The sequence below is a fragment of the Pygocentrus nattereri genome, chromosome 21 (genome assembly GCF_015220715.1).
Source record: "Pygocentrus nattereri isolate fPygNat1 chromosome 21, fPygNat1.pri, whole genome shotgun sequence".
NCBI classification, from domain to species: domain Eukaryota; kingdom Metazoa; phylum Chordata; class Actinopteri; order Characiformes; family Serrasalmidae; genus Pygocentrus; species Pygocentrus nattereri.
The window spans coordinates 29,475,049-29,490,246 of NC_051231.1; the positions used below are offsets into that span (position 1 = coordinate 29,475,049).

The 15,198-nt window shown below is 41.2% G+C and overlaps 2 protein-coding genes across 7 annotated transcripts in view; one reads left to right on the top strand and one right to left on the bottom strand.

The window, feature by feature from the left end:
• tafa1 (TAFA chemokine like family member 1) overlaps positions 1 to 15,198 on the top strand; it is a 316,569-nt gene that overhangs the window by 269,825 nt on the left and 31,546 nt on the right. The window lies entirely within an intron of this gene.
• LOC119261925 lies at positions 8,966 to 14,717 on the bottom strand. Its single transcript, XM_037532280.1, has 2 exons — positions 12,400 to 14,717; positions 8,966 to 9,092 (listed from the first exon to the last, which is right to left on the bottom strand). Exons 1-2 carry the CDS (start codon positions 13,877 to 13,879, stop codon positions 9,088 to 9,090), a joined length of 1,485 nt encoding a protein of 494 aa, XP_037388177.1. The 5' UTR covers positions 13,880 to 14,717; the 3' UTR covers positions 8,966 to 9,087.

A 15,198-nucleotide genomic window follows, 5' to 3' on the forward strand; every position in this document is an offset into this window, starting at 1 on the left:
TGACTGTGCTTTCACAATTCAAATGTAAAGTTGTTACATCAACAAATGATTTAATAGAACTGAGAGAGAGAGAGAGAGAGAGAGAGAGAGAGAGAGAGAGAGAGAGAGAGAGAGAGAGAGAGAATGAAAGAAAAAGTGATAGGCAAAGGGAGTGAGAGAGTGAGGAGAGTGAGGGTGTAGAGCTAGAGAGAGAGATAGAACTAAGGAAAGATAAAGTGAGCAGTGTTCATAGTGAGCTCCTCAGAAGCATCTCTGTATTTTCACTGCCAGGCAGCTTATGTGAGTCCACTGAGATAAACATCAAACCAGCCTTACAGGAGGGGGTGTCAGGGTCTATAAACACATACTAACATATACAGCCCCTACGGAGGGCGCCACTGAGCTCTGAAACAGAGGAGTCGAACACAGAGCATGTCAACACCTTTAACCCTTTCAAGCCTACATTGAAATGATGGACAAAAGTCCAGTGCAAACAGTGGGTCTCATTCACGGATATCCTGTGGTCTCAAATGACGGAACTGCTCTCAGTTGTGCTCTTGAGCGTGTGATGACTCTGTCCCTACTAAGAACAAATCCCAAAAAAAGAAAACACTGGTGAATGTCAGGATCTTCGTGAAAACCAAGGGAGAAATTTCTTCTTAGGAATGGTTGGTAAGTGTTCCACTTACCCCAAACATAGTCGGTCATCCGAGACATGACTGGAGCCTTCTTTACTTAACAATGTAATTATTATTATGCAAATTTCATGACAAAGTATCATACCCAAAACTGTGTCTGGTTGTTAATAACCATACTAGACTTGCTTACGTTCTTTCTGACACTAATTTGCAGGCTATTATCTCAGGTGACATAACTGTAGTAGTAGGATTTCAAAGCCTAAATTTTTCTCTATTTTCATTTTTGTAAATCGCTGTTGTCGGAACAAAACCTCACATCTCCAAAATGATAACTTTAGAGGAAAAGGAAAAAACTTACTTTACTTACAAAGGAAGTCAATGGAACCAGACTTTCTTTCCAAGTAATTCTGGGCTGTTTCTTTTTGTCCATTTATCATGACAAAAATGGAGATACAAGGTTTTGTTCAGACAACATGTCATATAGGCCAATCCTAACCCTAACCTTAGCAAACACAGATACATGTGGTCATGTTACTTGGTGATTATAAGCCTCTATTACTATTAGCTTCCATGACTAGAATACATATAAGATCAAACAAAGCTTCTTTCCTTGTAACAGTAGTTCTGCTATAAAGAACAACTTGTAAAGGTTCTGTAAAAAAACAATTTGCAGCAGTTTCATTTTAGAGAAGAACCCTTTTTAGGGGGTTCTTATGAAAACAGAACATGCAACCAAATCCTAAAACTGAACTTTGGACGTGTGGAAAAATCAAAGTGAGTCTTCTGAAGAGAATGGACACTGTAATAAAGATAAAGTGTGGGCACACTTAAAACTGAAAGACCTGCCTCTTGTTTTGACTTCAGTGGCTCGAACTGAAGGCCTAGCTCTAACAGTCACTGGACGAAGGTTACGATATGATTAGTTAAGAGCTCAGATGATTAACAGTTGTCTGATTAGCTATAATACTTTAGACTGAATGTGTTTCTCAGTAGAGGTCTTCATAAGTAACTACCAGTCACGTGCCGACTTGTCCACAAAATCTGTCGCCATTTTTGTACCTTCACCTGGCCACTTCAACCACATGCCATGCCCACCCGCCTATAAGGCCATGTCCGTGGTCCTTATCCACTCCTACCTGCATTTGCCATAATCCGCTCCACTGCTGTGGAATGTCCATGCAACCCCCCACAATACATCTTCAAGTCTGCTAAAATTTAATTGAAGCCAAAATAGATATTTTAAGGCTGAACTGGAACTGAACTGAAAGCGAGTCTCCTGAATAGAATGGACACTGCAATAAAGATCAAAGGGCACAATTAATAATGAAAAACGTGCTATTATATTTAGGCCTTGAGGCTTCTGTGTAAGTTTCTTGTAAATATGCTTTCTGTTGCTGAAAAATGAAGACTTAAATCTGTCTGGGCAATATGTCAAAATTTATTATATTATTCGTATCGTGATAAAATACATCACAAAGTCACAATATGCTTTTCTTCACATATCCTGGATATTATCAGTACTGACCAACTGCATGTTTGATTTAAAAGAGATCGTAATTTGACCCATTTGATTGGAATTATCACAGCTCAGTATATGAAATGTTGAGTAAAGATAATTTTATTCATAGTTTTTGAGGGTATTTTTACAAAGTGGCACTACTTTGGATGTTCTGACTTGTCAGATGTTAGATAACAGATATTGTGGCATTTTGTGCATCATAAAAAATGTCATGAAGCATGGTGATATTACATTTTGCCATATCCCCCACCTCTAGTGTTACTCTGTAGGGGTTTTGACTGGAAGAGGACACTGTATGTCACTCTGTAAACGCTATATAGGAGTGTAGACTGGGGGCTCCTGAGTGGCGCAACTGTCTAAGCGTTGGCCGTATCATCAGGAGATCATGAGTTCGATCCCTGGTGACGCTACACCCGTCCGTAGCCGGGAGTCCAAGACAGCACCATTGGCCTCGCTCTCTCTGGGTGGGTAGGATGGCCCCCCCTTCTCCCCCCATCACTCAGTGCGATGCTAGTCAGAGCGTCTGTTAGGTGATGTAACAGATCTGGCGGTCGGCGCTTTCCTCTTTCCTCTGACTGCGTTCGGCTGTCAAAGGTCAAAAGGAAGCAGTGGCTGGTTTCACAGGTCGCGGAGGAAGCCTGTGCTGCCTTCACCCTCCTAGCATTGGTAGTATCGTGTGTTTGGGGGAGTCCTAAGTAGCGGGTGGAATTGGAGACGACTAAATTGGGGAAATTGGGGAGAAAATTGGGTAAAAATAAAAAATAAAAAAAGACTGGGTAGACTGGGACAGCTGGTCTAATTTGGTAAACAAACACTCTCACTCAGTCTCTCTCTCCCTTTCTCTCTCTCTTGCCCTTCCCTCCCTCCATTCATCTCAAGTGCTTACTTTATTAGCACGACTTCTGTCCATATACTCTTCCTCTTTCCCCTCAATTAGCATGTAAATTATAATTTAGTAAAACTAATATGATTCAGATAGCACAACACGCATAATGAGCCAGCCATGAAAAAAAAAGAAAAAGAAATAAACAAAAGGTGGTGGAGAGTGGAGTCCTGTTAGCAGTCATTTGTGCCACTCTGTCACACTAAATGACGAAGATTTACATATTATTCGACACAGAGTCAATCGGGATTCAGGCTGCGAGCTCTTTGTTTATTAAGAGGATTAGATGTTGCGTCAGTGTAATCAAATGGCCGAGACTCTTGTCATTACGAGCCCGTTGGATTGCACGTTTCTTACTCATGAAGTCTCGCACAAGCACAGCCCCTTGGAGTGAAGGCTGAGCGCGGGGTCTGTTCATTAGCAGTGGAGGGCTCTGACAGTTTGCTGATTGAGAGACTCACTGTTGCCATGTGAATGGCTGATTAAGCACTTCCACTATGGAAAAAAACACAGTGGAATGATGGCGCCAGGGCTAGAAGCAAGTCCAAGATGTGACCTCATGTCATCTCTCCAGCCTCTGTTTAGGCATCTAATGAAATGTTGTGGATTTTATTTTGTGTGTGTCACCTCATTTTGAGTGTTTTGATAATGATAGCACACTCGCTACCACAGTGAATCCAACAACAAAGGCAGCATGGAGCTTCTTCATACAGCGATAGGAATCATGATAGCACCAGTTTTACATGCTGATCAATTTTACTCTGACCAACATGGATAGTAATGTGTAACTGACATCACGCTCAACACTTTCGTAGATTTAATGTAACTTTCAAGACAATTTAGTGAATGTATCATGTTTTGTATCAGCTAACTAATTTGTCACAAACTCAATGTTTTCAAGCTGAAGGTTATGAGGTAAAAAAAAAGTTGAGGGAAAGCTTCAGAGAAGGCCTAATCAGTTTTGGTAGCTAAGCAAGAACATCTGTAGTTTTTAGTTAGCTTATATATTTAGCAGAACCATGCTTGTATTTAAATTCTGCAAACATTACAGCACTTCTTCATCTTCTTTCGGCTGCTCCCTTTAGGGGACGCCACAGCAGATCATCTGCCTCCATCTTGCCCTATCAACTGCCTCCTCTGCTTTTACACCAACCATCTCCATGTCCACCTTCACTACATCCATAAACGTTCTCTGAGGTCTACCTCTTCTCCTTCTACCCGGCAGCGCCATCTCCAAAATTCTTTGCCCAATATATCCACTATTCCTCCTCAACACATGTCCAAACTATCTCAACCTGGCCTCTCTGGCTTTATCTCCAAACTGCTCCACCTTCACTGTCCCTCTGATCTGCTCATTTCTAATCTTGTCCATCCTTGTCACTCCCAACGAAAATCTCAGCATCTTCATCTCCGCCACCTCCAGCTCAGCCTCCTGTCTTTTAGACAGAGCCACAGTCTCCAAACCAAACATCATAGCAGGACGCACTACTGTCTTGTAAACCTTCCCTTTCACTCTTGCTGCTATCCTTCTGTCACACATCAGCCCTGACACCTGTCTCCACCCACTCCATCCTGCCTGCACCCTCTTCTTCACCTCTTTTCTACACTGTCCATTGCTCTGGATGGTTGACCCAAGATATTTGTTTATTTAAGTTCTGGTTGGAAACAAAAGGGTCCAACTCTTGAAACACTGGGTGTGTTTACTTGACCTGAAAATATGAATATACATGATCTAGAAGATGAAGAATATTGAAATTTTTCAGTTTGTCGAGAATGCATTTGGTTTCAGTGCTCACTTATTTCTGGTACCGTGGTCTGTTTTTCACACATGTGCAGACCTGAAAGAAATCAGAGTAAGAGTCACATGTACTGAGAAATCTGATTACTGAGCTAAAATCCAGAGTCTTTATTAGATTTCTAGACCTTACTCCAATTCAAGAAATGGAAGTATGCTATTTATATTACATTATATTGTATATTTTATTATATTACTGATTCTGAAAACACTGAATGCCATTTAGAAGCTTTAAATGTGTGGGTTTAATCTATAGAAGGAACAAAATGTTCATGCAAACCACCATTAGCTTAGTGCTAACCAACTTCTAGAAATCCAGGGGAAAACTGGTAGATATTAGCATTTCATATGTGTGGGTTTTTTCCTCTTGTTTTGACTGATTTCTTACATTCAAGGCCTAGCTCTAATGCTTCAACACCGCAAAAAGGTTACAATATGATTAGGCTAGTACATTTAGTTGAGGTCTCAGATGATTAACATTTGTCTGTTCTCAGTACAGGCCTATATGGGCTTCAACTACCAATCGTATCCATACCCACCTGCAAAATCAGTCACCGTTTTGGCCTGCACCTGGCCCCTTCAACTACTGGCCATGCCAACCTGCATCTGCGTATACTATCCACTACCACGTGCAATTGCCATAATCCTCTCCACTGTTGGGGGATATGTCCATGCAACCCCCACCACATGGCGGAGCAACATCCAAACCTATGGTACCTCCAAGCGCTCAGCATCAAAAACTATGTTGCAAAATAGAAGTAAATATTTTTGTCTATTTTTAAACAAAACTGTGAATTTGCACATGGCACCACAGAATCACAGCACCACGTCATGGGACATAAGTGCCAACAGATAAGTGTGCAACACCACATCCAAAAAAAAAACAAACACAGAAAAGCAGGCTTGCCATTTTTTATCTGTATTCAGATTAATTTACCTGTGTATTGTTAGTATTATTAGTTAATGACTGCACGATATGTCCTCAAGTCAGCTAACATTAAATTAAAGCCAAAATAGATACTGATGCCGCAGCACAGGTTAAAACAATTTTCTTGGGGAAAAAAAATGATTTTGCTTGCAAATGATTTGATGGGTGATTGATGTGTTTTGCAACTTGCGATAATTCCTGTTATTTATCTGCAGCACACTTGCAGCTTATTTGTAGCTTGACCATCTGGTAAGGTGGGATTTTTTGACATCTGCTGTACGAAGCCCTCAAACCTCGTTACTGACTGTGAATATGAGTAGGAGCCTAATCAATGGTTTTTTATCCATTTGGCTAGCCACCAGCCCATTTGTCGTAGAGGTGCTGACGTTAGCTTCAGTGCTAGAAACATTTGTTTATTTATTCATTTATTTTCTCGATAAACTTTGTTTCTTGCCTTACTTTTGTATTGGAACTATGGAAAACAAGGTACAAGAGGATACAGAAACATGACTGAGGGAAGTCAGTACCTTTATCTGAATTTGCATTTGCACATATATTTTTCACAGTAGGCCTAATGGTAATTATAACACCAGGGTTCCTCCATATTTTTGATTTTGAGGCTTTCCAATGGGTCTAAAAGGAGACCCCTCGTGACCAACTACTCATGAGCAGATTTCAATCAGTAAAAGGTGACAGAGCCTCTTGGAATGATATGTTAGATAAGATGGGCTAGCAATGGATGGCTTTGACAGCTGGCTGCTTGAGAGGTCAATAGTCACCATCTGAATAGCTAATAAAGCTTCTACTGCTAATAAAACTCTTCTTTCGTGGGGAAAAAGCTGAGATTAATGCAGAGAGTGGCATCAGGACCAGACAAAGGTGATCCAGTAGTGACTTGAGGCCAAGGGCCCACTCTCTGGCCCCTCGTTAATTACTCCCAGACTTCGTTAAGGCTCAGCTGACCTTCCGGAGAGGTATCACGGCCATTAGCCAGTGTCTTCTCGCACTTTAAAGGCAGTCCGTCTTTTTTCCACCGTGCCCGCCGTGCAAGCGCAAAGGACTTTCGAGAATCAATCAGCTCATTACCAGAGCATTTTTCAGCACAGGTAGGAAAAAGAAAGAGAGAGTGAGAGTTAGAGAGATCATTCTTCAGTTCAGATAAAGATGAGGCAAAGTTGTCAGAGCACCTCCAGGGCACAAAGCAGTAGTGGCAAGTTAATTCTTTACTCCATGGGCCCATGGGACAGTGATGAAGAGAGAAGGCACATGGGGGAAGGGTAGGGAGGAGTTAGCAGGGATGGGGGGCACGCTGTTGTCTACTCTGATGTATCGATCCACACTGTAGTGACTTTTAAACAAAACAAACGAAATTGACCTAAGCCACCACATAATGAGAAAGAGAGCTGGCGGTAGCGGATTTGACTCGTTCAGTTTAGCAGGAATTACCACAAAGTCCATACCTCTTGAAACTTTGGATATACCAATCCATTTATTGTTCTTAAGTTGGCAGGTAGCACATAATCCAACAGCAGCAGTACCAGCGCTCAAGATCTTTAAATGTCCCGCTAACCATACGGTCAAAATACTGTTGACTTCCTCGCCAACCCCCGTATCCCTACTACAACCTTACAGCCACCTATAAACCCAGCAGCGCCCCCAAGTGGTGAGCGATCAAAATAAACATAAGTTTAAAGAAAACATAAATGGCTCCAACACACCGGCCCCTAATTGTTAATGACAAAAGGCATAAACAATTTAATGACTAATACAACAATATAAGGAGCCAAAGTAATACCATACTTCAAACTATATACATACAAAATGTGTTCCTATATACGATACCTCATAACCCCTCTAGTAAAAGGCAAAGTTTTGTTATTGGTCTGGTCAAGAGACTGGTTTTGGTTTGTACTTGTGCTGATCTAACCAGCCCTTTCTTATCTGGGTATATTTTAAATACCCTGCCAAGTACCCAGGAATTACGAGGAGCTGTGGTATCTGCAACCAGAACTATATCGCCAGGCACCAGATTTCGTTTCTTCTTGGTCCATTTTTGTCGTTCCTGTAGTAAAGGCAAGTACTCTGTAATCCACCTTTTCCAAAAAAGGTCAGAGATGTACTGCACTTGTCTCCACCTTCTTTTTCCATACATATCAGTCCTATCAAATAGCCCTGGAGGCAAGACTGGTTTCCTTTTCATAGTAAGAAGATGGTTGGGGGTAAGAGGCTCTAAGTCATTTGGATCCTCAGACAATTTGGTGATTGGGCGATCATTAATGATCGCTTCCACTTCACATAAAACTGTGTGTAACCCCTCATCATCTAAAGTCTGCTGGTGCAAAAGGGATGTAAGAATCTTTTTCACCATCCTAATGATTCGCTCCCATGCACCGCCGTGATGGGAGGCTGTAGGTGCATTAAAGCTCCATTTGATTCCTTCCTGCAGAAAGACTTTCTGAATCTTATCATGGTTTAAAGCTGCCAATGCTTCTTTTAATTCCCTTTCTGCACCAGTGAAATTGGTTCCATTGTCTGATCTCAAATGAGAGACTTGTCCTCTTCTGCAAATGAATCTTCGAATGGCATTAATACATGCATCTGTATCCAAAGAATAGGCCACTTCTAAATGTATGGCTCTACTAGCCATGCACGTAAAAATAACACCATATCGCTTTACAAAGGAACGTCCTCGTTTTACTTCAAATGGCCCGAAGTAATCAACTCCAACATTAGTAAATGGAGGAAGATCAGGAGTCAACCTTTCAACAGGCAAATCGGCCATTTTTTGTTCACCCAGTTTTCCTTTGAATCTCCTACACAAGCCACAACTGGATAGAATTTTCCTTGTTGCTGCATTGGCATGAGTTATCCAATATTTCTCACGCAATTTGGACAGAACCTGGTTTCTTCCACCATGACCGACCTGTTCATGTATATGCTTTAAAATAAGCTTGGAAATATGTTGGTCTTTGGATAAAATGATGGGATGCTTAATCTCTTCAGGCATTGCTGCCTTACACAATCTTCCACCAACTCTCAACAATTCATTTTCCAGGACCGGGTTCAATCGGTGGATAGTGCTGCCTTTTGACACTTCCGTTTTTCCTGAGGACAGTCCAACAATTTCTTTGTTAAACCTTTCAAACTGAGAAAAACGAATGACTGCCTTTTCTGCTTCAGAAAGGTCCTCTATGGACAAGCTTTGTGGTCTTCATGCAGCTTTGACCTTCTGCATTTCCTGCTGAATGTCACAGGATTGGTCTGACAATTCCAACAATTCCTTCCTTTTCTTGCTCAATTCCATTAAGACATGTTTTAATTTCAGCATCCATGCAACAGCAATTTTTAGCCTCTTCCAGTCAGAAAAATATTCAATCAATTGGCTGGTTGCATTTGTTTCCATGATCACAGCATTTGTTCTGTGCTCCCTTTTTAGTTCTGGATCTTGAGGAACAAGGTTACAATCCAAATTGACCTCTGGCCACTCCTCCTTTGTTGTCCACAAAAAGTCTGGACCCTTTAACCACCGCTTGTTTGTGATTAGCTTCTCTACTTTCAATCCTCTGGAAGCATCATCTGCAGGATTCTGGGAGGTATGAATGTATCTCCACTGTGAGACATCTGTTACTTCTCGAATTGCTGACACTCTATTAGCTACAAACGTCCGAAACCTTTTTTCTTCATTTTTGATATATTTTAGAACTGAAGTACTATCAGTCCAAAAACAAGAGTTGTCAAGTGGAAGCTGCAATTCTGTTCTAAGCATCTTATCTATTCGAACAGCCAGGACAGCAGCAGTAAGCTCTAATCGAGGGATGGTAATTTGTTTAAGAGGTGCCACTCTTGATTTGCCAAGCAGAAAAGAAACATGAATGTTGTTCTGGTTTTGTAGTCGAAGATACGTCACTGTTCCATAGCCATTCTCGCTGGCATCTGAGAAGTGATGCAATTGTGCATGATCAGGTTGTCCAAAGTCCTGTGCCTTGATGCATCTGTCAACTTTAAATGCATTCACTTGTTGAAGATCTGTTAACCACTTTATCCACTGTTGTTTGAGGCTTTGGGGAATCTGGTCATCCCAGCCATAATTCTTTCTGCAAAGCTCCTGTAGCATGAGTTTGGCTGGAAGTGTTACTGGCACAAGAAATCCCAAAGGGTCATAAACTGAGCTGACCACCGATAAAATTCCACGTCTAGTATGTGGTCGCTCCTTTTCCATCATCTTGAACTTAAAGGTGTCTGTCTGGACACACCAATAAAGTCCAAGGGCTCTTTCAACGGGCAGTTCATCTCGATCCAAATTCAATTCACTCAAGTTTTTGGATCGATCCTTCTCTGGAATGGTTTGTAAAACCTCACGATTGTTGCTAATCCATTGCGTTAAATGGAAGCCACCTTTATGACAAAGTGCAGCAAGATCTTTGACCATTTGGATGGCTTCAGCTTGAGAAGGAAGACTCTTCAAAAAATCATCAACATAGAAGTTATTGTGGACACTATCAATGACCTCTGTTGGAAACATGTGCTTGTTGTCTTCTGCTGTCTTCCTAAGAGCATAGCAGGCACAGCTTGGAGAGGATACTGCTCCGAATAGATGAACGGTCATCCTATACTCTACAATTCCTTGAGTAATGTTGCCATCAGGCCACCACAGGAACCGGAGAAAGTCGGTCTCATCCTCAGCAACTCTAACTTGATGAAACATTGATTTGACATCAGTCATAAATGCAACTGGTTCTTGTCTGAATCGAAGCAGAACACCCAACAAAGAACTAGTAAGATTGGGACCTTGTAGAAGTTGTTTGTTTAAGGACGTATTCCTGAATTCCGCACCACAGTCAAATACAACACGTAATGTTCCTTTTCGAGGATGGAACACTCCATGATGGGGAATGTACCAAAGTTTACCATCAGAACGCTCCAGCTGATCCTGGGGTACCTGTTCAGCATAACCATTTTGAATGAGCTCATTAAGGTACTTAGTATATTCCTGATGGAACATTTCATGTCTTTCAAACTTTCTTTTCAATCCTGAAATGCGCTGTTTAGCCACACAGAGGTTGTTTGGCATGACAACACCATCCATTTTAAAGGGTAGTTTCAAACTGTAATGTCCAGCTTCAAGCTTCACTGATTCTTTCATGATGTTCATGAATTTCAGATCCTCTCTTGACATCTCTTCTTTCTCTTCTGATGCCCTTTCATTGAAATCATGTTCATATTGAGTTTTCAGCATTTGTTCCAATGTTTCCACAGAAATCCTGTTTACAGTGAGAGTTGGGCAATCAACATCAGGAGGCTTACTATGACCCTCTCCCAGTGATCCATTAAGAACCCACCCCAATAGGGTCCTCACTGCATAGGGTCCCTCCCCATGGCTATTCACTACTTCCCATGGTTCAAGCAGCTTTGAAGCATTGGTACCAATCAATAGCTCAACATCAGCTTGAATGTGAGGAATGGAAATGCCATCCAAATAAGGCCATTTAGCCAGATCCTTCCTTTGGATAATGTTGGCTGTGCTCACAGGCATTTTCCTTTGCGAATAGACTTCAGGAAGGTCATAAAACTGTTTGCCATGAAGACCTGAAATCTCTAATCCATTCACAATATAACTAGAAACTGTTGTCTTCGGGCTCATAGTTAGTAAACAGATTTTAGTTTTTCTTCCATTCAAATTCAACTTTGCCATTAAGCTTTCAGAGCAAAAGGTAGATGTACTACCTGGATCCAAGAATGCATAAGTCTGAATGACTTTGTCTCCCCTTTTGGATTTTACTTGTACTGGGAGGATGGATAAAATCCCATGACCTTTCCCGACCCCTGTATGATCACATGCTTGCGCAGAAACAAGTGCGGTATCCAATGCTGGATCATTTAAGGCTACAGTGTTTGTGTTGACCGCCTTATCTGCCTTATATGTGAGATGTATATGAAGAATAGTTGGGTGATTCTGGTTACAAATCTCACAAGTTAAGCGCCTATCGCAATCCTTGCTTACATGCCCAATGCACAAGCAACCAAAACAGACCCCTTTTTCCTTTAGAAAGGACATTTTTTCTCTATGCTTCATTTTTTCCAGCTGGGCACACTGCTTCAATGCATGATTTCGGGTACAAAATAAGCAGTTGTTCCCTGGCAGAACTTTTGTTTGTCTAGGTGTTTTCCATACAGGCAGGTCAATAGGTGTAACAGTGGTAGCAAAACTGTCTCCTTTAAATTTGGGTTTGAGTTGTAATTTTCCTTTGTTTACAGGCCTATTGATTGGTCCTGTTTGGGTGTTCTGAATATCACCAAATATTGGGTCAGACACTATTTTCACTTCACGTTCAATGAAAGCAACAATGTCACTGAATTGTGTCCGGCGTCCATGTTTTTCCATAAGGTTACATGCGTAAACTCTCCATTTATCTCTCAATTTGTAGGGGAGCTTCATTATAATTGTCTTCATATTTGCTGGCATATCCAGTTCATGCATGTATTGTAAATCAGACATTGCATTACAACACTCACGCAAAAATAAGGCATAAGCTTGGAGAGCCTTAACATCTTCAGGCTTTATCATTGGCCAGTTGTGCATTCTTTCCAAATATGCAGATGTAACTTTAGCATCATGTCCAAAATGCTGTTGAAGCAACGTTTTAGCTGTTAAATAGCCTCTTTCAGGAGCCATATGCTGGCAGCTGCGAACTAATGCACGTGGCTGTCCTCTAGTGTACCTTTCCAGAAAGTACAGACAATCCCCTTTGCTACTTGTTTTTTCCTCCACACAATATTCAAAGGCTTTAATAAATGTTCTGTATTGCAGAGGATCACCTTCAAAGATTGGAACATCTCTTGGAGGAAGCAGATGTGAATTGTGCTGTTGTATTAGCAATTCTGCTATGTCATTTTGTCTTTGAAGTAAGTGTAAAGTAGCACTCTCACTGTTTTCCTGAACAGTTGGTTGTGATTGTCCTTCATGCATTTGTGGTCTCCTTGGTCGTATGATTGGTTCATGGATATGGCCTTGAGATTCTCCGTTTGATAATTGGTACTGCATTTCTCGCAACTGTGGCTTCTGTGCAACACCTATTTTATTGGCATGTCTTTGTGACTCACTTCCAAGAGGATCTCTCTGACCACTTTCAGTGTCATCTTGCATTTCTTGTTGTGAAATCAATGCATCAATATCAAGAAGCCTTTTGTTAACCTTTTGTCTTATAGATGGATTTGGATTTTCCTCTGATTTTCTTGTTATGGAGACTGCCTTTTGTTTGGTTTCTTTTTCAAAATAGGACTCCATTCCATCTGAGATGACACTTGATGCTCCATAAATCTTTAACACTGACAGTTTAGCAGTGGAAGCAGCCAAGTCCGCATCAAGATCCATTTGTTCCTTTTTCCTCCTTAGCGCCTCTACTTGCTCCTCCAAAGTGTGCTTTTCTTTTAAGGATGCAGCACGAGCTACCAGTGCTGCTCTCTCTGCCTCAGCTTGGAGGCGTGCAAACAAAATAGAAGAGTGGCTAGACCGTTTAGATCTAGAACTGGAATGGCTCTCTTTGTGGCTATAGCTCTTATTAGAAACACCGGTTTTAATATTAGAAATGCTGTCATCAGGATTTATACCATCATTTGGATCAAGCTCTCTACCCTGAATTTCAACGATTTGACCCAACACACCATATTTTGGACGTGCTTCGTTGTCAATAGTTTGAGCCATTGTATCATCTTTTGAAAGTGACAGCCATTTAAACACCCCAGTAGAGAACTCATTTGCACTCAGCATTTTTGCTTTAAACCATATGTCATGTTTTTCCTTTTCCTCATCAGGTAACAGACCCATTAAAGACTCGTGTGCTTCTTTTGCCTCAGTGCATAATACCTGAAATTTTGCAAATACACTTTTAACCTCTGTTTCATGTTCTGTGTTAACCATGAACCCTTGAATCATAGTTTTAAGATTGGAAGCTTTATTAAGTTTAAATTTTCGAATTTTTTGCAAAGACTCCAATTTTTCAAGCAGTGCCTTTTCAGTGAGTTTTACCACCCTTTTTACAGGCTCTTTGTTTACATTACCATTAGTACTCTGAGTATTACCATCATTACCCTGAGGTTGAACCACGGAGGGCTCAGACACAGAAAAATCAGAATTCATTTTAAAACTGAACTTTCAATTAAGACCCAGTCACTTAAATTACGCATATGCGAAAACCTTTAAACCCCACCAATGCGCATTGGATTTACTGACTAGTCTTTAACGTGTGCACACGAGTTAGTCAAATGGCCATTGTTTGTTTTTAAGGTAGCGCTACCATACCTCCATATCCAACGATCAGTCAGACCGCCGCACTCACACGAACAATCCTTCCTTCCTTCCTTTCATGAAGCGTTACCAATCGCCGCAATCTGTGCAGACTTATTTCACCGGTCCAGCCTCTGGGTCCCACAGAGCCTCCATTAGTCTCCACCCAAACGAAGCTGTCGCAGTCCCATGTTCCGTTTCCATTTCCAAACGCCCAAGACCATTCTCCTGTAGCAGTCCGTGCTCAAACGAAGCAGCAACTGCACTTCAGCAAACAGTCCGCATCCAATTCTAGCGTAGTCAGTATTTTGACTTAAAAAATGTAGTGACTTTTAAACAAAACAAACGAAATTGACCTAAGCCACCACATAATGAGAAAGAGAGCTGGCGGTAGCGGATTTGACTCGTTCAGTTTAGCAGGAATTACCACAAAGTCCATACCTCTTGAAACTTTGGATATACCAATCCATTTATTGTTCTTAAGTTGGCAGGTAGCACATAATCCAACAGCAGCAGTACCAGCGCTCAAGATCTTTAAATGTCCCGCTAACCATACGGTCAAAATACTGTTGACTTCCTCGCCAACCCCCGTATCCCTACTACAACCTTACAGCCACCTATAAACCCAGCAGCGCCCCCAAGTGGTGAGCGATCAAAATAAACATAAGTTTAAAGAAAACATAAATGGCTCCAACACACACTCCCCCAGCCCCTCCAGCACTGTAAATTAACATCCAGAGAAAAAGCATGAACATTTAAAGTGTAATTGCTTTGCACTCTTAATCTAAGCTGGAAGGGATCGATTGAGCAGTACCTGGGCCACTACACTTATCAGGAGAAAAAGGGAAAAAAACACCTCTATCACTCTGTCTCAACGAATTTAAATCTGGTCAAGTGTCACAAGATGATATCAGCGGGAATTCTTTCTCATTTTTTTGCCCGCTTGAAAAAGAAACCCCAAAAATAGTTCTTGCCAGACCAAGGAATGATTTTCGATAGCAATTCGTTTTTGACGATGTCATGTGTGCAAGACTACCTTCTTAACTTCACCCAAACTTTTAGTATATAATTTCACGGTGAAGAAACTTTTGGCCAAGCAGCACTACTTGAATGAACTTCTAGACCCTCATTATCCATCCAGACGTTGTCAGTCATTAGGATCAATGTTTAAT

What these genes read in the sequence shown, in the direction of transcription:
- LOC119261925 (XM_037532280.1), bottom strand. Translation starts at nt 13,879, where the DNA reads ATGAATTCTGATTTTTCTGTGTCTGAGCCCTCCGTGGTTCAACCTCAG.